The 27,888-nt window shown below is 37.8% G+C and overlaps 1 protein-coding gene across 1 annotated transcript; it reads left to right on the top strand.

The window, feature by feature from the left end:
• Positions 1-26,645, top strand: ano5b (anoctamin 5b). The gene is made up of 20 exons (XM_079243477.1): positions 1-247; positions 11,570-11,631; positions 13,777-13,881; positions 14,872-14,940; positions 15,109-15,393; positions 15,606-15,725; positions 16,117-16,232; positions 16,344-16,478; positions 18,384-18,489; positions 19,598-19,658; positions 19,958-20,109; positions 20,212-20,286; positions 20,376-20,601; positions 20,705-20,883; positions 21,424-21,521; positions 22,115-22,245; positions 22,422-22,627; positions 22,832-22,998; positions 24,640-24,745; positions 24,856-26,645. The coding sequence occupies exons 1-20, from the start codon at positions 172-174 to the stop codon at positions 25,078-25,080; spliced, it is 2,700 nt and encodes an 899-aa protein (XP_079099603.1). The 5' UTR covers positions 1-171; the 3' UTR covers positions 25,081-26,645.
• Positions 26,646-27,888: the final 1,243 nt, after the last annotated feature.

Below are 27,888 nucleotides of genomic sequence, written 5' to 3' on the forward strand. Positions count from 1 at the left end.
ACGAGAATATGATCCACAGATCATCTATCAATCCGTATCGAACGAGCTGATATCGGTGTGTGATCAGCTGATGCTCTTGCGGCGGATTGTCCGCAAACGCGACAGGAGACAGCTGCATCTCCGCTGCTTTTTCCCTCTTTTTGAGCCTCTATCATAACACTGTTAGCAGTTATGAGACGAATAACGGGAAAAGCAAAAGAAGAAACTTTGATCGAGCTGCAGAGCGCCACAGACCCACAGACTGCAGGTAATTCCACGCAAACACACCTTTTCCTGTAGTCTGTTTTAGGATTGCTGCTGTTTATTTCACGACAAACTGGACTATTTATGAATGAGGCTGTTTTATTTCCAGCACATGTGTTAGCAGCTCTGGTAAAGTAGCTCACAGTATGTTGAGATAGTAATCCTCATCCCACTAAGCTGATAAAACCATTACAAGTTAGGCTACTTTAATGACTTATCTCCCTACATTTAAAGTGAAGAAACACTTAGGTTAAGATGAGATGGAAATCTTTGAATCTCATCCCGTCAATTTAGATATTTCTACAGCTGTTGGCCTTCGTGTCATTTTGTTGGTTGGCGTTTGCTTTATTTCCAGCCTTGTCAGTAAAGCGTGTTACAGCACGTGATCTCGTGGCAAGCGATGAGGCAACTATGTCAAAGCATATTTGCAGGGTCTTTGTGGGGAAATCCAGGTCAGTGAGCTCACTGAGGTTGCACTGTAAAGTACTGTCTGATCAGGTTTAGGTTCAAGTCGTGCCATCAACACAAAGACTGTCCTGAGTTTTCTTTACTTGGGAAAGAGAGACTATCATAAGTGAAGCATGGGAATAAACAAATAAAAGTGTTTCTCCCATCTGCACCCTGTCAAGTGAGGTGTGTGTGTGTCTAATGGGATTGCATCCACAGAGACAATCAGGCTTCACTCACACATCAAAACAGTAATTGAAGCTCAGCCCAGTGATCTTCTGTGAGAGTGCTCTATGAAGATCTTAACAACACACTAATCAGGAATCCTTCCCGCACTTCACTTCCACAACAGCAGATTTGTTTGAAATTTAGCAAGAAAGCTGTGTCCATGAAGTAAGTAGCATTCATGCATGCTGACTGATCATTGTAAATCATTTGCAAAAAAACTAAGTCTGAGTTATCTCAGAAGAGCTTCGACTTTTCCTGTGCGCCCTTCTGACCCTTCCACTGACATTTTCACAAAGTACTTGAGTGTGCAGAGGTAAACATTTAAATACTTTGCACATAAGCTGAGGCATTTCTAAAAACCCAGAAATTCTCAAATTATCAGGAGATATCCAGCAGGACCATGACTTCAGGGTGCAGAAAGTGTATGGTATGACTGATCAAGTGTTTTGACCTCGGACAAGAATTCTTACGGGTGAAAGAGTTAAAACAGGAGAGACAAATGTTTTTATTTAGTAGTTACTTCAGTTACATATTTTTAAAACAAATCTATGCTCCTAATGAAGGATCAAATACATAATTCAACATATACGTAATTTTGATGTAGTATTTCATGTTCATGTTGGCATTTTCTTAATAACATATGTATTATAATGTAGTTAAGGAGCTACATGCCCACCTTGCAGGACAGATGAAACATCAGTTTAGAAAATGAATAAAAGATAAAAAGTATTGTGCAGCGCTCAGGATGAGTCACTGTGTATTTTATTGATTCACCATAATTACCTCTCCAGCCACCCTCTCCTTTGTGAAATCCCAAGCTCTTTGTTGTGTTACTTAGCATGTTGCTAATAAAGCTGTGTCTCTCTGTATCATTGGTGAGCTACAAAGTAATGGACTATCCTCACTTGGCAGAGGCTTTATTCCTTATCAGGACAGACCTTCAGGAACACGTGGAAAAGAAAACACCAGTGGAGAGGGTAGATCCTCACCTCTGTGTTTTGAGTGAATTACATTGTACACAGCTGCCCAAACACTTACAGGCAGACACTACAAGCCTTCTACTAGCGGGTAAACAACAGGTGACCTTGGACATTCTGTATAATTAGGTGGTTGTGTTTTATTTTCCCCTCTCTCACTCTCTCGCTCTATTTTATACCCCCTAAAATACACAAATGTACTTCGTTGTTTCCTATCACCTTGCTTGTTTTTTACAGGACCATAGTGGGTTGCCAGGTTACGTTCATGTGTGAGATGCAGGAAATAAATCTGTACTGATTCTTACTTTTCGTGTTACTAATTCTGATTACTTATTTCCGGGATTTGTGTCCTTTTAGTGTCCTTTTGGTGATCTCATTCTACCATCTCTAGCCTAGCGGATGAAGTCATCTTCTTGTCAGAGGTGAAGCAGAGGAAAAGAGTTGCTATGGAAACGGTCTTTGTAATTGGTTTACACCATTTGATGGGAGGCATGATACGAAGAAATGGAGAATAGCCCAGCTTTCTAATGCTATAAGGCAAACAGTACACCTGCCAGACCTATAAGGACATGTTTCAGACTTCATGTTTGGAATTAAAATGTATTTTCACATCTTTGGTTTAGATCAGAGCTGCCAGATACCTTCCCTCCATCTTGACCTATTTTCTTCAGGTACATTCTAAACATGAAAGACAAAAGGCACTGATTGGCCTCTATGTTTGTATTATATGAGTGAGTTTTAGGAGAGCCGAGCCTGCAGGAACCACACTTGTACACTGTACAGGGTGTTTTTTGTATAAAACTAACATGCTTTTAAATTCCTATGATTCTGCAGATCATGTGAGCAAGAAAGTTATTTGTGTCTCCAGCTGTGCTGAGCCGAATCTCTTAGAAACTTTTTCCCTTGTATTTCTTAATAGAATATCAAAGCCATCCAGCATGGTACTACATACTAGTTATGTTTAATTCTGTTTCATTTTATAAAGATAACAACTCTGTCATCCAACATGCAGCCTTTTCTGTTTGTGGTGTTTTTGTGATGTTAAAACTAGTCTAGGATTTCCTGGAAGTTTCTACTTAAGCAGTCAAGAATATCCTGGTGATGACAATGGAAATAGTTTTCCTGGTGACTATGGAAGCCTGGTGCGACGTGCGTACATGAGTGCACAACTGATGTTGCTTACTTTGTATTTCTGTTGCTTTATCAATGCTAAACTGTTTGCATCTGACAGTAGAAGTAAATCTATAACCTAAAGCTAATTTCATAAAAGAAAAAAAAAGGTTTCAAACTTCCTGTTTATATCCTTTAGGGTTGTTTTAACAAACCTTGTGTATAACATGAGTAGTTTATCCGGTTGTCATTGACAGCAGAATAAGCCGACTTAGCAGGAAATGCGTGGTCAGAGATAGAGGGTGTCTTGTCATGGAGTTTTGAAGCTGAACTCAAGCTCAGGATGTTGTGGCTTCACTGCAGCATGATGCACACCCGGCCTGTTAATTTATCAGGACTTACGTCCTGTCACGAGTTCTTCAATAGGAAATTAATCTTTACTATTTCATCATTTCATATGTCAGAGCTTGGTACATTTACCTAATTATCCAATTAAAATCAAGTCTTTTCACTTGTCTGATACTATATAATGAGATGAAATTGTGTACTTGTAGTTAAACAAAGGGAATATTGAAGTGAGGTGGGAAGAGAAGGCAAACAAAACAACAACAACAACAAAAAACAAAAGAAAAAATACTACATGCCAGCATCTGTATGCAACTGAACTCACGCCAGACTTACTGCCACTAAATTATGATGTTTTATCCTGTTTGACTTTGTGCTTATGTTGTTCTCAATTTTAGATGTTAGAAAAGCCTCTTCTAAATGACTATAGAATAGAATAAAATAGAATAGAATAGAAGTGTACTGTCAGTGTTTGTCAACAGTTCAACCACATGAATATTTCATAAACTGCGTTTCCGTCTACACTGTGTTCAACCAGGCCTCCTGTTTTTGCCCATCTGGCATGAATCAAACGCCTGCCTAGAGGAAGGTTGTAAAACAATCTGTGACATGTTTCTTTTTTTTAGCTTCCCTTGAGAAAAGGGTTCATTTTATCATAACCTGCTGCTGTTTGGTTGCATTGCAAATATGAGGTGCAAGGTCAAACAACCCTCGGAAAAGTGAGTTAAAAAGAAAAAGAAAAGACGTGTTTGTTTGAGTGAAGGAGGCACAGCAGTCTGCATGGCTGCCACGTGGGAGAGCTACACAAGAGCTGTTTTTGATGCTTTTTTCGAACAGCAGACACCCACACGACCTGTTTGAGTCATGGTAAAAACTATTTGGTTGATACTGAATCAGATGAACACAAAACAGCGCATCCATTAGAGGTTATCAGGGGTACTTGTAAAGGTACTCTTCACTGCATGAAAGCCCATATCTGATGCTGGGCTGAGCTTTTAATAAGTTTATTCTCCACATAATAGTTTGACCAGGCACTACAGGGGAGACACATTGATGGATGTTGTTGTCAGCAGTATTTTTGCACTACCTAATCTTGAATGTTCAGTTCTAACGTGTAGGTTAATTCTACCGCCTAACCAATGTTTGTCTGTTCTTAAAGATGGTCCAGCTGTGTTGACTGCATTCAGGATAAACCTGCACTCAGGTATGGACAGATCCGAGGCGCTATGTCATGCCTGTCTGTCCATTAACTTGTCATCCTGTGTCGTTTGTCTTTTTATACACACACACATTCTCAATACCGTGCCCATCTCTTCTCAGTAATGGACTTTTATTTCTGTTGTGGGAATTCTTTGCTGTTTTTTTTTTTTTTTTTTTTTTTTTTTTTAGGTTAGTTTGTTTACCAGATCCAAATGTCTGCTTGTTCTATACCAGCCTCTGGTTACATCTGCTCATATGTCTGGCTCCCAGTTGGTTAAATGTTTTATGTTTTGTTCTTTTTCACAGCAGATATTTTGGGTTTAGTCAAACGGTCTTGTTTTGTTCGGGGACGTTCTTAACTGTATGAAATTACCCAGAAGTATTTAAGTCATAAAGAGAACTGCTGGAATCCTCTAAGTACTAAAAAAAGGCACTTCAGTGCTTCCTTTACTTCCTCTTTGCTAACCTCATGACATTCTCCAACAAGCTCAGGAAAAGACAATTGGAGGTCATTTCTGACTGTTCAACCATAGCCTTTGACTTAAAGCAAGTATAGAACAACTGCAGGTGCTTTGGGGAGGCCTGCACCTGTGCATGCTGGTTTGCTGTAAAATCAGAACTTTCTTTAAATCGAATGAAACTCCAATCAATGCTAAAACCTGGTTTAGTGGTTTTAGCTAAATGCTAAAACCACTAAACCAGGTGAAATGTCTGAGCCCAACATCCACATTATAGCACTCTTAGCTGACAGCGGATCAGCCCTGCTCTCTGAGCTCAGGACAACCTTCAAAATATTTCAACAACAAATTGGACGGAGTCCAAACAACCGTAGCTAGCCACCTCAACAAGCTGTGGTCAGTAGAAGAAAATGCTGACATTGTTCACCAGCGGCTCTCGGTTCACCAAAGAAAACAAACTTTCTGGATCAGGCCCCAGGAAGCGATGATCTTCTAATGGAACACAACGCAGAGTAAACGGCTGACAGGACACAGGTGTGCCTGAAAAACAAATGCAGGAAGCTAAACGGCTTCCTAAGTCTGCTTTATGACTTATAGGCTGCTATTAACTTCTAGAGCAACACTAGAATTTGCAAAAGTCTTGAGCGAATGAAATAAAAGCCAATAAGAAAAATTACTCCAAACTGCAGTTGTGTGCAGTGTTACTTTTCCTTCATACCACATCTGCTGCTGTGTCCTGCAATTCCACAAAAGTCATGAAACTGAGTCTTTTCAGTGGAAAATAGATGACAAGAAACATGATCATTTCTTGCACTGAAAACTCTTTTTCAGTGCACAACAGTCATGCAGATAGACATGACAACATGCAAAGTAAATCTGCTGAGTTTTGAAAGTGCATCTTTTCTATCTAAGATCTAAATTTTTTCCAACAGTGCAGAATACTGATGTAGGTTTCCAATTCAAAGACAGTCATTAAATTAAGATTCTGAATCTATATTAGGGTGCTGTAAATAATGTTTTGGCCTGATTCTGTTGGGAACGAATGGATTTTTTCCTATTATTTGATAGCAGAGAATCTAAAATTAATGTTGACGTGTCATTTCATGGATTGGCACAAGTGACCTTCTTCACCCCCTCACTGTACACCTGCAATGTAGATTTTCCCCACTTATCTCTATAATGATAGTGTGAATGAGGATGCCATTCCTTTCTGAACTTCAATGCTCCTCATAGTGGAGGTGGAGCAGCAGCTGAGATCATTCTCTCATGTGTTTGTGTTTTAACTTGCTTTGGCAATATTGGTGGATAAATCTGCAAACAGAAAATTCAAGAGCTAATAGAAAGATAGAAAAAATGTATTTTGCTGACTTGAAAATGCATGCACAGATTATAAAAAGCATGTAGAAATGCATGGAGAAGAAGTAGAAGCTCCAGCAACACTTGCAGTATATTGAACAGATTGATCACTAGATAAGTATTTTAAAGTGCAAACAGATAAAGAGAAAGTAGCTTGGACATATCATTAAGCTTCAAACATGTATAATAAAAAAACTAATTTCTTCCCAGAAACCTATACTTACAAACCAAACAAACTGGAATATTAAATGTAGGAGTACTTTCATTAATTCTGACCAAAGAAAAATAAATCAAGATGAGAAGGGATCATTGGTGAGCAAAGTGTTGAGACTCACCAACCCAAACAGAAACTCCTGTTCCTCCCAAAGGTCAGTGACACACTCAGTTTTACAAACACTAAACTGTCAACACCAGGCAATCAGTTTCACTCATTATAGTGTTACATAAGAATTTCTAGAGTTAAAAAGCCGTCTAAAATGAATCACTAACCAGACTCACATTAACCAAAGAAAACAGTTCAAAACTCATATGAGTGATATTGTAAAGCTGAACAGAAAAACTATGCTGGACCTGCAGACGATCTGAAACAGTTTAATTTTCTTTCACATCTTGCAACCATCTCGCATCTGACCAGTAAAAATTTTTAAATATAAAATCAAATTCCCTGTTTCTCACTTACACAACATACATGGAACAATGAGCAGTGGAATGCTTTGTGCACCGGCTCCAGATGCTTACACACAGCAATATAAAAACACGACCAGATGTGCAAATGATAATATGAATATAAATAGTATCAATATGAGAATGAATATGTGCAACTGTTAGTGTCCACTGATGACCTGAGGAAAGAGGCTCTTCCTCATCCTGTCTATATGAGCCTTCAGGCATCGGTAATGTCTCCTGAAAGGCAGCAGGGTGGACTGTAGGACAGTTTATGGCAAGGCTGAGTGGGTTCTTTGAGGATTGTAGTGGCCCTAATTCTGTAGTGTTTGTTATCCATAACTTGTGGGAGTCTGCTTCTGATGATCAGCTCCACTAAGAAGATCACCCTCCCGATGGCTAGAATGTCTTGTTTGGCCACAATCCTGCAGGTTTTCCGTGTATCCCTGTTCCCACACACCTGACTCAAATTAATCAGCCATTGTGCTGAACTTCATTGGTTGTTGGATCCATTTAATAAAAGCCAGGTATGTTGGAACAGAGGTACATGGAAAACCTGCAGGACAGCTGCCCTAGAGGACTAACTTTGGACTACCCTGCTCTCCACAGTGCAGGTTTAAAAGTTTTCGCCTATCCTAATCAGGAGTCAGAAGTCCCACAGATTTCTCAGGTGGCAGAGATGCTGATGGGCCTTCAACATGGTGTTGATGTGGGTAGTCCATGGCAGATCCTCTGATATGTTGATCCCAAGGTATCTGAAGCTGTCTACTCTCTCAACCTGTGTCATGCTTCCAAATCTCTCATGTGTAAGGCCCTTACATGACTCTAGAAACTGGATGTCGGTCAGGAGAATGCTGGGCAATGGAGGGTTGTGTGGCCTTTTCCTCAGGCAATTTCTGATGCCAGCTCAGTATACTCTGGACCTCTTCCTCTTGTTGGAAGTGCCCCGTTCTCCATGTTGTCTCTGACAGAATTTTGCTTGGCCAGGTAGAATCAGAAATATGTGTTCCTGAGTTCTTTGCTGAGTTTTAAATGAGCCTTTCTATTGTAAGTGACTTTGCACAATGTAAGCATGATTAAAAAGTTAGAAACAATAAGGATTACAATTAAAAAAGGCTCAGAGCAGACATGACCGCTGCCATTTTCAGTGCACATTTCAACATGCTTTTGAAAGAATTCCTCACTTTCTTTCTGTCTCCATCATCAAAATTTACGCAAAAACTATTTAACACCCATAATTACCTAACACAGGCATGTCAAACCTAAAAAAAATGGTCTATGAATAAAGGAAAGAATATAGAAGGAGCCATTTTAGCATGAATGATCATTTCTTTTTTACTGGAAAAGACCGAAAATACTTTTCCCAGTTAGATGGAAGCTCTGACAATTTGTTTTTCTAAATAAATTTTCTATATATCTGCAATTTTTGCAGATATATAGATATCTGCAAAAAAAAAAAAAAATAGAGACTCCTTTTATTAGGATATTTTAAAAACACAAATTATTGGTTACAATGCACAAGTCTAAACTTAGTGCCAAAAACTAAGATCAGCTTGAAGTTTTGCACATCTCGCCATAGAGATCAAGATATTTACAGTTTTCAGAAGTGAGTGGACATCCTTCATGGAATTACATTATTCTATGCTTCTCCAGCCCCTATCTGGGGAATTGGGGAGCATCATCTGCTTATTTGAAGAAAGACATAGATAGAATTAGGACATAAGTTGGAAGAATAATAATCATGATAACATCTAGAAAACATCATATATATTATCCTTATGAAACTATACTTGATGAATCAAGAAAACTTCATTTAATAAACACACAAAAAGCAGTTTCACACAATAAAGTTCAGACATGATTAATGTGACTTCAGTAATAGATCAAGTTCATCCTAACAAGGCAAATAAAAATATATCAGCTGCAGTAATTAAATATTCTTTAACACAGTCTATTGATGATCCTGTGGACATAAATCATGGAAATAAGACCTGGCCTGTCAAACAACGTGCCCCGCCTCTCATCTGATAGCAGACACAAATATATCTCTTTACCTTATACTTTATTCCATCCCTTTAAACTTTTGTCATTTTGTTTTAAATATGTAATTAACTTCTCAATGTTTTATTAGTTATCTTTTTGATGTGAGAGAATCAGCATTTCACTTATCTGTTCTCAAGTCCAAATAGCAAATTCACAAGGCTTCTATGTTTAATCTTGATTCCTGGATATTGTTAACACTCTGATTAGACTCAAAGCTGGTTTTCCAATTATCTTCATTGTCAGTAATGTATCTGAAGTCTTTGCATAATAGTAGGTAAAAGCAGACTGTATTTATGCCTTTAATCTCTTCTGTTTACACAGAGTTCTCAAAGAATCAACAAAAGTTAATGAATGGTCTAATAAATACAAGTATTCAGTAAGGTGTATTATTAGAAGTGTAAGGTCCAGACTAGCTGATGCTTGGCTGAACTGCTACTCAGATCAACAGATTAGCAGCTGCATGTCTAAGACTGTTGTTTACTATTGCTAAACTACACAAATGCTGAAAATTTGTCCCTTTTTTATAATTAGGGATCTTTAGTTAAAATTTCTACCAGTGATTCAAAGCATCTCTGTGTCCCACAGTGAGATATGAGATTAAAAAAGCAAAGCGAAGAGATAATTCAGTCATGTTTAAGGATCATCTTGGTGTTTGTTAAAATCCTCAGTCAGATTTAATACCCACCAAAGGTTATTGGGATTTTCTTTTTGAACTTCACTAGTGGGCATGCTCACTGGCGAATATATCAGCAACTCTAAATTACCAAGCAGCAGAGCTGTCATTACTTTGATGAAATGGGTTGTAAAATACGGCTCATAAGATCAGCATTAGAACTATTGCAGCAGAGTTCTACAGAAGAATGTGGTTTTCTCCATTTGCTCTGCTTTTTTTTCTGTAGAAGTGGACTTAACTCGCATACTGCTGGCCCTTTACTGCTGCTATGACCAGTCTCTGATATCTGGCTTTGTAGAGTTGAAATATGACCAAATACATTAAATTCAAAAGAACAGAGTTAAAAAAAAAAAAAAAGACATTAAGAAGGAAAAATAACTGCTTCCCTTCCCGTGAGACTCATAGATAAAAAAATATTTGGCTTCTGAATCCTTCAGGGATTCATGTGCTACTGATGATCTGATCTGTCCTATCAGAAGATCATTTCTGATGAAGGCTGGCTGCCTGTGGGGCTGGACTGAAGCTGCTGCATGCTCAGGACTCTTTGTGGTCTTTGCATGTTGAGCGTGGTTCTTTCAGGAAGAGGTTGGATTTCTGGTATCGCGGTGACCCTCGCCTTCAGCTCCTCCCATTCTTCAATTTCGTCATGCAGCCTCCCCCACAGGAAGAGCCGCTTTCCCACCATTCAGGAATAATAGGGGAGAGAGTGGCCAGCAGAGCAGCTCTACAAGAGCAAATCCCCTGCACCAGAACAAGCCATGCAGGGAAACGGAGGCTCAGCTGGAGTGCTGTGTGCAAAAAAGTGGGTGCTGCAGCCATTCACTCTCAGCACAGTGTTCACCAATTTAGTAAAAGCATGCATTTGCTGATGCTGCTGAATGACTGAGGGAAATTTGTTAGCTTCTTGATAAGTTTATGGTGTCTGCAATCTGTCTACAGTTGGCTGGCTGAACACTTTTAACAGGAGGCGCTGGTTTTGGTTGAACATTGCTGTTAGCTTGCACAGCATACACTGCATAAACAGCAAACAGAGCTAAGCCCGGTTTAGGCCTGTCATCGGTGGAGAGGACACTATTATGCCTATTTTTGGAACTATTGTTTTTGTTCACGGGGTGGGAACGCATGTCAACAGGAAAGTAGGATTAATGTTTGAAAAATGTTTTTTTTTTCTTTTCTTTTAATAGTGTTTCCTGCACATAATTTACAACAATGTAAAAGTACACACAGCACATTGCCACACCTAGTTTGACCATTCATTCTGCAGCTGATTGTACCGCTATTCACTGACAAAGCTCACATCTGAGCTGATAACACCGCAGGAGCCTACAAGACATGCAGAAGGCATCCATTTGTTGTCACCAGACAAGTCTAAAATTAGCTGAAAACCTGTGAGCTATTTATTGATAAGAATTATGTTTGATAACTGGTAGAGGATAGCAGACAGACATGGTCACTTGTTCACAGTGAAGTTCAAATCTACTGCTGTTCACATCAAATATAGTTTATATAAGTATTAGTTATAACTTAATAAAACTATTTACAAGTAAAAACTATTTGGATAAGCTAATTAAAACTACTGTTTACTAAATTCAAATTAAAGTACAAAGATGTCACCATAAATCACCTGATTGAAAAGAGGATGTTATAGAAAACAAGATTTCAATATTCTCAATATAAAACATGAACAGTGTTTTATTCCTGCTCTGTCACAAGTTGTGTGAAGTATATTTACTTTTATACAAACTTGAGCTTTTTGTTGGTCTGTTTACTCTGTATTTTAGTGGTTTTTCATGCTTTTTCTTTTTATTTAATTTTTTATTTTACAGAAAGCAGTGGAAATGGCATCAACACATTATCTGAAAGCTCTCCACTGCCTGGAAATACAGAAGTAAGTTATAAAATATCAAACACCTTATCCTAATGGAGAAAAGGACATAGTCAGGACTGGGATTAGAAAATAAATGCAATATTTCTGTACATTTGAAGCAGTAGTTAACAGGCTAGTTTAGCCAGTTTTAACACGTCATGTTTCATTTGTTTTATTTGAAGAAAGAGGGAAAAAAAAGAGCCAAATGAGTCTTCTGACCAGTTTCTAACTAGTTGTGTTTTTCTTTTTCTGATGTGTAATTTGTAATTAGTAATTTAAAACTTTTTCTAACTTTTATTTTATTTTGTAGATTTTTAGCTTGTTTCTTTGCTGTCAGTAGGTGTTTGTGTGATTTTAACTGACCTTTTGTTGACTTACTGCTCTGATTGCTGAGTCACAAGACTTCGCAGCCTCAAAGAACTTCTCTCATAACTTCAAGAGTCAGACAGAAATGAGCTACTTGTCTGTTTGATTTCCAGTGACACACACACCAAGTGGGTGATCCGCCTTAATTAAAGCATTAATTAAAAATGCTGATTCCATTGTGTTTCAGTTTGTTTTGACTTCACAATTCAATAGTTTATCTATGTGAATTTTTGATATATAACGTGTTGGCATGTTTATTCCTCCAACGTGGAGGGCAGTTATGAAAAAAAACTATTGACAACTGCTGGCGTAGAGTAATAAGAAGAGTGTTAACACCCCGTCAAAAGCAAGGCTTGTTAGTGGATGTCAGGATGTGATAAACAATCTGGGTGTAGTTCAGTAAACTGCTGATTACACTCATGTCTCCAAGTTATATTTTTAGTTTCACTCTGTAGTTCAGAACAACAAATAGGGAAGTATGTACCTAATGTTAGAAACCATTATAACTTAAAAAAGAAGTGGAAAAATCTGCTGCCATGTTGTCTTACCACTCTAGAAAACTGAAAGCCAACATTGAACTATGTGTTTGTTCGAATATTTAAACTACATGTATTTAGGTTTTTTCATACAGTTTTATTATTTAAGCAGCTTTGTTGTTCTAGATTTCTGGGATTAAAATAGATGTAAGATCAACAGTGCCTTACATCAAGAATGTTTTTGGTTGGAACTTTGCAGGGGATTTTCTGTGCGGAGTTTACATTCAGCTCATATTTGTGTGGGTTCTTCAGCTTTCTCTCCGTTAACCTAAATGTCAAGTAGTAATTCTGTGTCCCTGCAATGGACTGGCAACCTGACCAGAGTGTGCCATGCCTCCAAATAGCAGCTGGGGAAGGCTCCAGCTACCATGGAACCCTCCATTGGATTCAGTGCATATACAAAATGGACAAATAGAGATTTTTCTTTTCTCTTTTGTCATAAAACTGTGTATCTTAGGCAAAGTGAAGGAAAATGTATGTATATAGCACATCTCATACATCAGGCAACCCAATGTGCTATATTAAACTGTATAATATATAAAGCAGTGCATCAATCATAAAAACTACAGCATAATGCAGGTATGTACAAAAGAAGTTGTGTATGATAACATCTCTATTGGTCCTTTGAAATACAAATGTTTCAATTGTCAGTTTGTATTAAAAGCATTGAATCTTATGTATTGTTTGAGACATATATATATATATATATATATATGTATATATATATTTATATATGTATACATGTATGTATATAAAACCACATATGTCCGCAGCATCAAAACAAAATCATTTCAACATCGGTGGAAGAATCTTTAGACATTAAATTGCATTAAGATCTCGATTTATAACAGTGACTGAAGTATAGATGGTAATTTAAACATGCTGAGCAAATTTCTCTTCCACTATCAGCTATTTTTGTATAATGAAAGGCCGCTATTTTGCAAAGTCCAAACTTTACCGTTTTAGGTAGTTTTCATGCGGTCATCATGCCTTCCATCTAAAGCTTCATACAAACATTTTCCTTGAAAGAGTTTTTAGTCTCATCCATTTGCGGATGTCAAATGAATATCTCTGGTATCAGTCCTCTGTAATAAAAGACTGCTGGTGTACAGTTCTTATGGTCTTAGAGACTTTAAATACAAAACTTCAAAACTTCCAGTCTCTCTGGTCAGTGCTTTGCATAGATTATTTAAGTTATAATCAGTTTGTTGCAAAAATGTTTTTGCTTTGTGTGAAAAGCTGAAAGCTGTTATTTCTGATTCAGACAGAGAAGCTGCAACCCAACAGGGACACAGTGTTCTTCAGGGACGGAGTACGCAGAATAGACTTTGTGTTGTCGTATGTAGATGATAAAGATGAAAAGAAACAAGTAAGTACCAGCTTAATGTCAGTTTTATATATTTTTCTTGATGGCTCAGCATTCTGCAAGTGACTAACTGTGATTCAGCTGACCACACAGCACAACTTCTACCCAGTGAAAAAACTCATGGTACGACAAAGAGGAAGTGAGATTCAGCTGTCTTTCACATCAAGCTGAAATCTACAGATTTGGACTTTTTGGTTAAAGAGAATAATGGTTTTAAAGAGAGATGACAAGTAAGCTATAAATCATGCAATTATTAGTGACATGTGGGAGGCTATAGCAAGGAGGTTCAAAGGATACAGTCTTAACTCCTCATCTAACTTAACCACCTCCCAAATGCTCCCCAACTGGCAAAACACTTACTTTTTAGGGTCAGCATGGTCTTGACACATACTAATCAATAACTCAAAGCTGTGGAGTATTTCTTAGTCTACACAACCAGACATTTCATGTCCTTGTGTGTTTTTTAAAGGAACTAAAGAATGGATTCACTTAGGCCCTCGGACAAAATGTTGATTTGTAGCTGTAATGCTCTATATAATAAACAGTGAGTCCCTGTAAAAAAGACAGAAAATGTAGGCTTAGCACCTAAAGATAGGTCAACAGTAAAATCTAAAACTGCTTACACCTTGTTCCAACCCCTCCAACATGGCTAAATTCAAACAAATAAACAGACAATGGGAAAAAAATACCTGTTTTGGCCTGTTTTGTTTGTTGAGTCAGACAACTTCCTTTTAAATCTTCCCAAAATCTACGTGAAAGGCTTTTTTTTTCTTTTTTTTTTTGTCAGTGATGTTCATAACCCCCCCCCCATTTTCCAGACTTTACTTTCGACAAATCAGTAAAGCTGTGACCCAACAAGGTCTCAAAACAAACTGCAAAATTGATCACACATAAGGCTTGTTCAGTTTGTCATGTGGTTGGGTCAGACAGAAAACACAGGATGACTAGAGTTTATGTGGCTCCAATGCTTGCTGCCTGTGTGTTTATCTACAGGAAAGGAGGAGAGAGTTCGAAGCCAACCTTGAGAAAGCAGGTCTGGAGTTGGAGACGGAAGATAAATCTGTAAGTCGCAGAGTAGATGCGCCATCTAGTGGATAGTTTGCTGAGACACATCAAAATCTGCTGCAAAATATCTTAAAGGGATGGTCCAAGGTCTGACACATGACACTTCCATTAAATATTAAAAAGCTTTACAGGGAAGTTTTTCTTCTTCTGTTCTTATTTTATCAGGACTCCAAAGACCTCAAGACATACTTCTTAAAGATCCACGCTCCTTGGGATGTACTGGCCACCTATGCTGATGTCTTAAAGATTAAAGTTCCCTTCAAGGAGAGTGACATCCCACATGGTCAGGATGTCCCTTTTGAGTGGCTCTCGTCCCCTTTTCGCTTGCCGGACCACATCATGCACCCTCAGCCTGACTATTTCACCTACCACTTCGACAAGACCAAGACTGACTTCTTCCTCATCAGTGATAAGGATACGTTCTTCCCACCATCTACGAGAAACAGAATTGTAAGCACCTAAGAAACATTCTTTGCTGCCTTTTAATTGTTTATGTAAATGAGGAAGCTTCTACAAAATGACGTAGTTGACCGGAAGATTTAAATAGAAATGTAGGCCTATATGTTGAACAGTTTATTCTGTAGTAGTGGAAAATCATTCTCCAACATGAAAGAAAATACTTTTTTTTTCAGTAATTTGGTAAATCCCTTCCTTGCTTTTAGGTTTTCTATATCCTGGCTCGCTGTCCATACTACAGCGAGGGCCGCAAAAATAAAGACCATACTGGAATCAAGCGGCTACTCAGTAATGGGACCTACACTGCAGCTTTTCCACTTCATGATGTAAGTGAATGATATTATCTTTTATTTTTTCCATGTCTCTGTCCAGCTGCTACTTCTGTCAGCATCTCTTTACAGTTTCGGACTTATTCTGCATAATTTATGGTTTCAAGCTAAAAAAAAAAAAATTAAGTAACCCAATTCCATTTTAAGTACTTAGAATGAATACTTTCTAGGCCACACACCCCATTTAAATAGATCTGGATTTTAACACAACTTAATACACACAAGATAACTTACATAACAAATATTTGCTTATGCTTAATTTCTGCTACAATCATAACATAAGATGTCAGAAATTGGCACAAAGCACTTTAAATAATTTTATTTTTTATATGTGAATAAAAGCCCTCTTGCTCTGTGTCCCATGTTAAAACGAGGCTTTTGCTTGCAGTGTCGATACTGGAAACGAGCTAGAAATTCTGAATGTGAAAGCGAGCGCTACAACCTGTACCACCACTGGGCCAGATTCCTCTGCTTCTACAAAGAGCAGCCTCTGAACCTCATCAGGTAAACAAACTACATCTAAATGAAATTGTCTCTGTTTTTTTTGTTTGGTTTGTTTGTTGGCTTTTTGTTTTCTGACATTATTTTATTGAGTCAGTTTGTTTGTTGCTGCAGGAAGTATTATGGAGAGAAGATTGGGATCTACTTTGCCTGGCTGGGTTTCTACACAGAGATGCTATTCTTTGCAGCCATCATGGGCCTTATATGTTTCATATATGGCGTGCTCAGCTACGATGACAACATATCAAGGTAAGTATAAGCAGGTATCATCCTGAACCACACAAAGGTATGAAAATATTTAAAATTAGTGCTTTAAGTGGGCCGGTACGCAGCGGTATGCAGTACCGGCACTTTTTAATTTCATCCCTTTGTGTACCGTGACTTTTTTTTTACAGCGTAGTGCATAGCGGGACTTTTACCGGCTTTCTTCAGCAATCAGTATACCCTCCTACGACTTCACCACATATTACAACTTATATTTGTTGATTTTTATTAAAAAAAACAAAAAAGTCGCCTCAAAAGAAATGTATTCTTAAGATCAGTTTAGACGCACAACGCTTGCTGTGGCCCACAACGTCACACCGCACGTCACGTTGTTCACTCGCTTCTGTGTTTACATTGAAGTGGACGTGCTTTGAATGAGAGGAAAGGAAGAGAAAAAAAAAAACCATTGCGGCTGTAATGTTACAAACTGGAGCAGAGTTGAGTGATGACAGTAGTAGTAGTCATTTATTACACCAGACAATGAAGGTCAGATGCTGCAAACTAAGCGTATGGCCGGTCAGTATTTTGAGTTTTTAAAGATTATTTCTAGATTAAAGATAAGATAATATTGCTAAGTTGCATGAACCAGGCCTAATGCTGGGAAAAACCTATTTCACAGAGGAAAAGTGTAATAGTAATACACTGTTAAATTAGTCTGGTAATAAGCCAAATAAGTCTAAATGTAGAACTTTTTATGTTTTTAACCCTTTCATGCATAATGGCCCTGTAGTGGGCACCTATTTACAAGCTTTTTTCTTGCATATTCATGTATGAGGAGGGTCTTTTTGTAAATAAACCACTTCAGTGTTTTTTTTTTACAAAAATGTGAAAAATGTTGCATTGTATTATCATTAATTCATGCCTGAAAAGGTTAATGAACTTTAGGTTTATGTATTTACTTTTCGGTGTTATTTTTAATGTCCAGCAATGAGGCTTGAAGTTCATAAAAGCGTCTCCATGGCAATTTGAATTTGGCAAATGTGGATTTGATTTAGAACTTGCTGTGTTTATTTTGTGTCATTTCTGTGCTATAAAACTATTAATCTACAGATTAATTTATAGATCTACACATAAGTATCAACCATGTTTTTGTCCCATATTTACATGACAAACTGACAGCAAGTCATTAAGAGAGTACCACCACTTATTTTGTTCCACTTAAAGCACTGTTTAAAAGTGTTTTACTTCACACTTCATAAATATTGTTTAAAAGCTGCTGTTTGAACTTACTGGTCCATTTACAGGATCAAGGTGTTTTCCTAACTCTCAAATAGGAGCAACAGCTTTCATTTAGCTTCATCACATCATCAGCAGCACAAACTGCAGACTGAAGATGCCTATAAAACCGAATCATCTCTCTTCAGAAGTTTGATGGAAATTTGAATCAGGACTTCCTAATGGGAAGATGATTCAACTGTTTTATTAACATGGATTAGTAAAGCCGGTGTGGATAATAAACTCGATGTCTTGGGCGATATGTAACCATTTAGTTTCAAAGCTAACAACAGTGCTGGGTTTGAGAGCTTGTTTGTAGGTATTTGCCTCTGTTTGGGCAGACACTGTAAGCACAGGTTTTGACAGCTGGTTTGTAGTAATGTCCTTTTTTGTCCCCAAAACTTTTTTTTTTCTTTTTTTCATTAGGGTTAATGTCAGGATTTCACTGTGAATTTGTCGCACACCAACCTGTGTATGCTCTTTCTATGTACAATAAACCAATGTCATCCTCGTACATGAAATGTAACTAAACTGCGGCCACAAGTCTGGCAGTATCTTCTGTATCATAAGATCCGTGCTATTGATGCAGAATATGAAGGCTGTCCTTTCTGTTTCATTTATGTTTCAGCGTTTCTGAGCTTCTTTGAATATTTCAAGCTATGTTTCTCTCTTCAGCAAAGAAATATGCGACGCTGAGATTGGGGGCAATATTTTGATGTGTCCTCTTTGTGATGACAAGTGCCCTTACTGGAAACTCAACTCCACATGCCTCTCATCATGGGTAATTATTTTATTTTGTATTGTAAATACAGATTTTTTTAAGTTAAAGGCATAAAGACAGTTATGCATGCAGTACTAGTAACATCAGTTCCAACCTTGCTTCCAAAAACACTATAAATCCTGTGTGAACTTATACAAACAGAATGCGGTGGCTGGATAGTCAAGTCTAAAGCTGCAAGCCACTTTATTAGGTACGCCTGTTCAGTTAGCTGTTAACACAAATAGCCAATTGCCCAATCACATGGCAGCAACTAAGCAGTTAAGTATGTGAACATGATCAAGGCGACTTGTTGAAGTTTAAAGTGGGCATCAGAATGGTGAAATAAAGGGATTTAGGGTGATTTTCAATGTGGTGTGGTTGTTGGTACCAGATGAACTGGTATTTCAGAAACTACTAGGATTTTCCCAGACAACCATCTCTACTGTTTGCAGAGAATGACCTGAAAAAGAAAAAATATCCACTAAATGTCTCAGTCAATGTCATCCATTGACTGAGCATCATTTAACTCCACAGTCTGTGTAATTATTGTTGCTGATCATGTCATTATATTGGGCCATGCCACAGAGCTTAAACCAATAATCATCTGTTGAACATGGAGATTTACTTCATGAATATGTAGCTGATAAATCTGCAGATAAAAGCGGGTCCCAACCCAGAACTAGCAAGGCGTATCCAATAAAGTGGCTGGTGAGTGTAAATGTAACTGGGAAATGTTAAGAAATCTTAATTTGCAAGTAACAATTTTGAAAAGCAGGGACCAAAGACACGGTAGCACCTGGCATGACTTTTTAGGTTATAGTAAAATAAATTAACATGTTCATCAAAAACATCGGAAATGTTGTCGTTTGACTATTTCTATTTTAATATCGTGTTCTGAGAATCTTTAGTCATTTTGTTCTGTTTTCTATGTGTGTTTAGTTCTCTGTGTCTATGGACGATGTCAGTTTAAACACGTTACAACGTTAAACAGCTTCACTTCCACAATGTTGATTGATGAAACATACATGAGATAAATTGCAGTAACAGAAATGTCCCCCTGGTTGGAGCCAGCATGCTGCTTCCTCTGATCCTCTGTGGAACTTACCATTTTCCATGTTCTCTCATCCAGCAATCCCATCTGTTTGATAATGAGGGAACCGTGTTCTTCGCCATATTTATGGGGATTTGGGGTGAGTGTGTCTTCTGCCCCCCTCTGTGGGACAGATTTTCACAGCTAAACCTTTTCACACCTAAGCATTCACCTTTATCCACACTGCTTCAGACCTTCTAAAAACTTGCCAGCACAGTTATGTTGTCATGCACCAGCAGAAGGACAGATTTTAGGCCAAGAGTGAGTCATGAAATAGCTAAAATGTTTTACTCTTCAGAAACGTAACCTAAGCAACAGGTTATAAAGATGGAAGTCCACGCAAACACTCATTATATAGTAAATTGCTTTGGTGATGTTTTGTCTGTAACTGTTTGACAGTAACTCTGTTTCTGGAGTTTTGGAAGCGGCGGCAGGCTCGGCTGGAGTATGAGTGGGATTTAGTGGACTTTGAGGAGGCGCAGCAACAGCTTCAAATCCGCCCAGAGTTTGAGATCAGATGCAAAAACAGGAGACTCAACAAGATCACACAGGTGCTTTACAACCTGCTGTCACACGTGGACTTAACTTGCATTTTGTAAACCAAAATGATGTAAAAAAAATAAATAAATAAAAGAAGGATTTATCTTTATCAGGAAATGGAGCCGTATCTCCCTTTCACCAGCAAGTGTGCTCGCTTCTGCCTCTCCTCAGCCACTGTTTTATTCTGGGTAACTAAAAGTTCAGTTGTCTCTGCACCTACCTGCCTAGTCATAAACTGACAGTAACTTGATGTTATGCTTCTTTGTCCTTTCCACAGATTTCTCTGATCGTTGCTTGTATTATTGGGGTGATAGCTTACAGGCTGTCTGTATATGCAACCTTTGCAAGTGTCATTAAAGACCCTTTGAGAAAGATCCAGGTGGTGGGAAGATTCATCACTCCGCAGCTAGCGACTTCAGTCACTGCCTCCTGCATAAACTTTGTCATCATCATGATCCTTAACTTCTTTTATGAAAGGGTGGCCATCTGGATCACTGATATGGGTGAAGATCTTTGACCAATCAAAAACCAAAATGAAGAGGTTTAACATTTATCTACTATTCAGCGTTGATTGTAACATCCAGCTGTCATTGTTCTCTCCTGCAGAAATCCCAAAAACCCACCTAGAATATGAAAATAGGCTGACGATGAAGATGTTTCTGTTCCAGTTTGTTAACTATTACTCCTCATGCTTCTATGTGGCCTTCTTTAAAGGCAAGTTTGTGGGTTATCCTGGTGAATATTTTTTCATGTTTGGCAAGTGGAGCAAACTGAGGAATGAAGAGGTGAGTTTTAGATGATTTAATCTAGGGTTTTTTTTTTTCCATATTGTACTGTAGTGCTATCACCTACCATTTATATTAATATTTCATAATGGATATATTTACCTTATGACACCTTCCTTTACTTTTATAGGCTAAAAGGAAACCACAATCTAATCCATACAAATAAATCAGTTATTGTTAAGATGCTAATTCGCAGAGTTCTCGCTTAAATTAACACAAGAAAATCACACATCAGATAATGTTTAGTCATGTTAATATGAATGTTTATTTAACTAATCTACAAGCTACATGAGAAATTATGAATAATAAAATGAAAGAAGAAGAAAAAAGAAGAAAAACAAACATGAACTGAAAATAAAGATGTGTAAAATTGAAAGAGGATTTAAACATTAAATTATTTAAGATGTGGTGTTGATTAATTAATGTTCAAGAAGAATGAAGAATGGATTTGTGGACACAGCTCGTCTGATGTAAAATCTAATGCAGAGATTACATTAAAAGGAACGGTGTTGTAGATAATCCAGTGTCTTCCTGTCTTAGTGTGATCCTGGAGGGTGTCTGATAGAGCTGACCACACAGCTGGTGATCATCATGGCTGGGAAGCAGTTATGGGGGAACATTCAGGAGGCTCTGCTGCCGTGAGTCCGTTGAATTTCAACTCCTTGTCATTCCTCAGATAGTTGTTGTCAGTTTTTATTCACTTATGTTATTTATTTATTTTTTTTTATCTTGAAGCTTACTTTGAATTATTCCATCACAAAAAATGCTCAATAAAAAAAAAAAAGATGAGTGTAGTTCACAGAATTACCAGCTCACTGCTTATCCAATGTCAGTATGTGGAAGATTTGCAGGTTGAGAATAAAGTATGAATAAATAATAATCTTATCATTCTGAGTATCTCAAGAAACAGAAGTTAGTATTTACTTCTGAAAGCTTATCAGCTCATGGCAGGTAAAGATCTTTTGATGTGTGAAGAAATTAGTGTTGCGTGACAGATTGAAACCAAATAAACACTTTTTCTCAGTGTTTCCCTGAGAAATACTGATTCTGTCACCTTCATCATACTGGAAACCAAACTTCTAGCTTCTAGTAGAATTTCAGGATGTTTATATTCTGTTTTAGTTTGTGTGGACTGTGTAGCTATTCCTGATTTAGTAGTGGCTCTAAGCTTTAATTCCATTAAATTTGTGTTGATTAAAGAAGTTATTTGTCATTGTGGGCTTCTTGATAGGTTGATGCGTAACTGGTGGAGCAGCAGAGGCGGGCGGCACAATCCCGAGAACCATTACAGCCGCTGGGAGCAGGACAACGTCCTGCTGAACTTCAGCCAGCTGGGCTTGTTCTATGAATACCTGGAGATGGGTGAGAAACTCTCTGGTTCTGCTGCTTTGCTCATAGTTTGACAGCTGAAATGGTAAACGTCACACCTCTTCAGGCTGATTAGCAAATGTCACCTGATGACCCTCAGCTTTCCTGGGTCTCACTTTTTTTCTTTTCTTTTGAGTCTCTCTAACTGGATGTTCTTTGTGTCAACACAGTGATCCAGTTTGGTTTCATCACCCTGTTTGTGGCCTCCTTCCCTTTGGCTCCCCTCCTGGCTTTGTTTAACAACATCCTTGAAATCAGAGTGGATGCCTGGAAGTTTACCACCCAGTTCAGGCGACCAGTAGCATCTAAAGCCCGTAACATTGGAGCGTGGCAGGAAATCCTTAACGCAGTGGCCATTTTATCTGTTGTTACAAACGTGAGTGTTTCTAGTTTATAAATGTAACATAAACAAAATCCCGAATGACTATGAACGTAAATAGAGACTCATTCCTGTGTCATAAATCGTGACCTGTCCATTAATCTCATAAGAATTCATATTCGGAATAACTTTTACATCAAACTTGCAGTTTTACTTGACTGTCAAACATTGTATTCATGGCCATTTGTGTTTTTTTTCCAGGCTTTTATCATGGCCTTCACTTCAGACATGATCCCCCGTTTGGTGTATCTGTATGCCTACAGTAGTGATGCCAGCATGAGGGGTTATGTGAACAACAGCCTGTCAATATACCGGCCTCTGAAATACATGCAAGAAGACAGCTGGTTTTATAACTCCACCACTTGCAGGTATTAATGCTGAAGAAGCTTTTTTTATGCATGTAGGTCAAGCTTGTTTATCCTTTTAGCAACTTTAAAGTAACACAAATCAATTTTTCTATTAACAGTTTGAATGAATATAGTTTGAGTCAAATATTAAGAAATACCTGATAATGTTTTTGCTTTGTCTTGTGAAATATATCATGTTGTTACGTCCCTATAGCAGGTCTGATGAAGGAGAAGTAACACAACTCCAAAAGATGACAATAAGGAGATAGCCATGCATTTATTGACTCTAATCCTAAATAAAGGAAGGTTCAGTAGTGTCAGGGAGATCCAGAATACCCCGAACTGCAAAATAAAAAAAGAACTTACCTCACCACCAAAATAAGAGAATACAAACTTCTAATCGGCTTCAACATGAAAAGGAGAAATTGCCCAACCTGAAAACAAAACGACAGCTCTCCCCTACAAGTCGAATCTGGAAAATTTAATATAATACAAATCATAACAGCCAACCAAAAAAAAAATCTAGCTTAGGCACAGTATTTGCAAAAAATAAACTGCTACAGTAATACAGGATACATAAAGTAGAATAATAATGATATGCAAGAGCACAACAGTTGTAAACATACCTGCAGAGAAACTTAACAAATACTAAACAAACATTTTTTTGGAGGAAGCAGATGGAATAAGGAGCCCTTTTAGGGGCATGTACAGGTAAATGTGCCTGTGTGATCATGCGATAAACCGTGCACTTACAAGTAGACCTCGACCACGTCCTGAAGTATCAGGGAGAAACCCAAGTTTCAGGGCCTAGCAGGCCCACCAAGCACAGAGCAGGGCTGGACACCATCACCAGGCCACATCTCCAGAAACAACTTAAAACTGTTACCACTTCTCACCGCTAGATGGCAGACATGTGCATCTCCAATGTGACAGGCAAGGAGAAGGCGTCTATTCAAAGTATATGATAAAATCACATTTGAAAGACATACGGAGCTGATGATGCAATGCTCATAATTGGTGAAACAGTGGATTACAGAGAAAATATGCAACAAATTGAAACACTTTGGGAAGGGTAATATGTGCTTCCTGAGGAAAGTGATGCTTTGTTGCAACATCTCTGTCTGTAATAATAACATACCCAAAACAACACATGTAGCAGATGATAAATCTGAAACTTTATCTAACCAAGGTAGAGGCAGCACGAGTGCAAACGCAGCACTGAAGCATCTGTGGGAGCAGGATTGGTCCAAAAAAAGCACTTGAAATATCCATGATGATAGCCGGCTGTATTTAAAAAAGAGGAAGTGCAACAGACAGTTTTGATGAGACAACTTGGTACCGTGGAAACTAAGATTTGATCACTGGTACCCCCAACCTGTAATGCCACAATACAAAGTGATATGACTAGTTTCACTGCCATCATAAACTGATTTCTTTTCAACATTTTCTCTTATTTACAACATGCCTTAAAAACTGTAAAAACTTGGCACCTAAAGGGTTAAGACATCAAGTTAAATTACCAATAACCTGTTTAATTTAGTGATTATATTAAATATCCGGCCCTCCTCTAAAACCTGCTTATTCCAATGTAAGGATTGGAGCCAATCCCAGCTGCTTCTACGCAAAAGAAGTGATTAAACATCACTGATTGTTGTTTTGCAGATACCGGGATTACCGTTACCCTCCAGGTCACCAGAGTGAATACACACACACCATGCAGTTCTGGCACATCCTGGCAGCCAAAATGGCTTTCATCATTATCATGGAGGTAAGACATTTAACCTTCTCCTCTCCTCTTGCTTCTCCACTTCAATAATAAATGGTGATTAATGTTATATGAATAGTTGATTATGTCTTGACCATTTGATCGTTTTGCAGCATGTTGTCTTTGTGGTGAAGTTTTTTGTGGCGTGGATGATCCCGGATGTACCATCAGATGTAAATGCTCGGATTAAACGGGAACGCTACCTGATACAAGAGTACCTGCATGACTACGATGTGGAGAAGCTCAAACTCCAGCTGAGTGCTAGTTTCATCACAGAGCCCCAGTCAGAAGTGTCAGTGACACCTGATAAGTATGAAATGCTGTCTGAGTGCCTGTAGCTTCTCACTGACCAAGCCAATAGAGGACATTAAGGGCTTTTGCCTTAGAAATAAAAAAAAAAACACTATTTCTTCAAAGTTGAACAGATGCTACTGCTTGCCAAGATGTGCTCCTATATTAGGATCTGTCTATACAGAGGGGTAAAAAGAAAAAAGGTCAATGCAGCATATCTTTTCATTTAGCTCAAAAATCAACATTTTGCTTTTATCATAGATATCTGCGCCATGAAAATGCTGGAAGATGTTAGTGTAGAAAGCAACCTGCACATGCAGTTTCTACCTTTTTCCAATATGCTGATAACCTTTGAGTGTGCTGGTAGAGTTGCATTGTATGGTGTTGTCATGTGAACCTAAGTGTAAGTACCTTGCAAGAAGCTGATAGTTATGTAATAATATATCATGCAGGACTGGCCTTTTCATTGAGTTTTATCAGTTTTGAAAATGTCATTGAAAATTCACTTATTTTAACTACAAATGTAGACAACAACATATAAGTTAAAACACCAGAAGGAGCTTTTTGCTCAACATGTGCACTATGTTTACTTTCAGACTGGTAGCTAAAAGATTATCAGTTTCTCTGATTTATAGCTGAGCTATAAGGTTGTATGTTTTCCTATAGTATTTAAGTGTGTTTTTTGGGGATTGGGTCGGGGGACAACTTAAAAAAAACAACTGTGCATTTGAAAACCAAGTACCTCCTTCACACTGCAGTGAAGCTGTAACTATCAGCAGTGTGGTCTTACTCCCATTCATTCCAGCCTGGGTTCAGCAGCCACAGGCTCATGCGTTGCCAACCTGCTATGGGACCAATGATTAAACTTCTACCAAAAGATAAGAATACCTGAGCAACAACGTTGGCAGTTCTGCATGGATCTTGTATTTCATGCAATCACTTTTTGCAGGTGGGTTTAGGTTGAACATGTGTTGGCTTTACCCTGTATGTGCACAATTTGGCATTAATATCATTACAGCCCCCAACGTGTACAGAAAAACTGCTGTAACCACTACTTTAGAGATAAACAGAAAGAAGAACTTAAGCTTTTGTTGGGATACATTGCAACATGCATCAATTCAGTGTAAAGATTGTAATTCATATCATCAAGCTGGTATCGAAGGGCTCCAGTAGAAAAAAAAAAATTCTTCTTTATATCTGCATTATCTACAGCAACTCTTTTATATTTACTGATCCACCTCTGATCTGTGTTTAAAGCTTCTACATAATCCTAATTTTAAAGATCTTCCTAACTGATTACCTTACAAGAAGTGATTTATTATTTTGTAATCTCCATATGTGAAAAGGATCTCATAACAGTTTAAGTTTGCAGCTTTTCAAATACATTTCAGTAACAAAAATACTTTGGGAAGGGATTAAATCAGTGAAAAAAAATGTCTACACATTTTGCTGCACACAAGTATATACTTTGCTCTTAAGATATAGTACCTTTTTTAAATTTAAATTTCTGTTTATATGTTTAAACCGCTACATGTTTTACTAAGTAAATAATTAAATAATTATTGAAGTTATCCGCATGATATCTATGGCAATCTAAACCTAAACCCAGTTTTCTCAGGATGAATGTTGTTGAGCATCACCTGTTGGACACATTAGATGTGTTCAGGCAGTTAAATCCTGCAAGATGCATGAGGACTTCCTGATAATTAAAATGCCTTAAACATCTGCGTTTACTTGTTTTTGTATGTTTTTGTAAAGGCAAATTTATTATATAAAATAAAAAAAAAATGTTACATATTATTTGTTGTTGCTGTATGTCATTTGCAATGTACCTTTAGGTGTTTTGTGCATGAATTGTTCATACTTTGTTACATTCTAAAGTCAGTGTAACAGGAACGTTGAACTTATAATATTCTCAATAAACAAAGACAAAACAATTACTTGTGTTTTTGGTTTGTGTTTTGTTCTAATTGTCCTCAATCATCCAAATCTAGTTGGTTGTGTAAAATGCTGTTTAAAAAAACCTCACTGCAATCATTTACAAGTCATTTAGAATATATACGTATGTTCACAGATTTCCAGGTTACATACAAGACTACCATCACATAGAACATTTGAACTGTTGCTGATAGAAAAGACAGATGATCGTCTGTAATTTATCAACAGAATTCACCATCTTTATCAGTAAAACACTGGTACAGTTTAGCGGCAGCTCACTCCATCTCCATCAGAGAAGGCAGCAGAGTTTGTTAGAACATCTTTGTTTGCATGGTAAAGTTTCAACTTGCAATAATAAATGAAGCCTTGTTCTTTGCAGAGATCTTGACCATTATCATTATTTCACTTTTCAACATTTGAACGTTTGGTTATGCCTGCTGATTAAATTTGAAAATGATGTGTGTATGCCTGCGATGGGCTGATGACCTGCCCATGGTGCACCCTGCCTCTCGCCCAACAATAGGCTGGGATAGGCTCCTGCAGTTTCCCTGCAATCCTTATTTCGACTGAACAGTCAAGAAAATGAATGGATGGATGTTTACATGCGTGTCCAAAGTTTTTACCTGTAAACTATCGTGCTGATTCATGCAAGAACCCATACAGGACTTCTCACAGCATATTTGCAGTGTCCCAAAACAGACTTGTGAGGATAATTATTTACAAAAGGTAAAAGAGATTGTGGTTGTATTTGTCCAATTATTAGTTACAAAAAATTGTTGAAGCCCCAGAAATGATCTGAGAAGAAGTCAGAGACAAGTTTCACATCAAAGAATGGTTAAAAAACAACAACAACCAAAAAACTACTGACCAGTCTGACTTTTCTTTTCAGACATAAATGAGCTTTTCTCCTGAGAAGT

This window comes from Telmatherina bonti, assembly GCF_933228915.1.
Source record: "Telmatherina bonti genome assembly, chromosome: 1".
In the NCBI taxonomy this organism is placed as follows: Eukaryota; Metazoa; Chordata; class Actinopteri; order Atheriniformes; family Telmatherinidae; genus Telmatherina; species Telmatherina bonti.

Bases quoted from the DNA above. Each gene is read 5' to 3' on its own strand.
- ano5b (XM_079243477.1), top strand. From the start codon at position 172: ATGAGACGAATAACGGGAAAAGCAAAAGAAGAAACTTTGATCGAGCTG. The intron at 20,287-20,375 runs GTAACTAAAAGT...TCCTTTCCACAG, and splicing joins CAGCCACTGTTTTATTCTGG to ATTTCTCTGATCGTTGCTTG. The intron at 24,746-24,855 runs GTAAGACATTTA...ATCGTTTTGCAG, and splicing joins CTTTCATCATTATCATGGAG to CATGTTGTCTTTGTGGTGAA.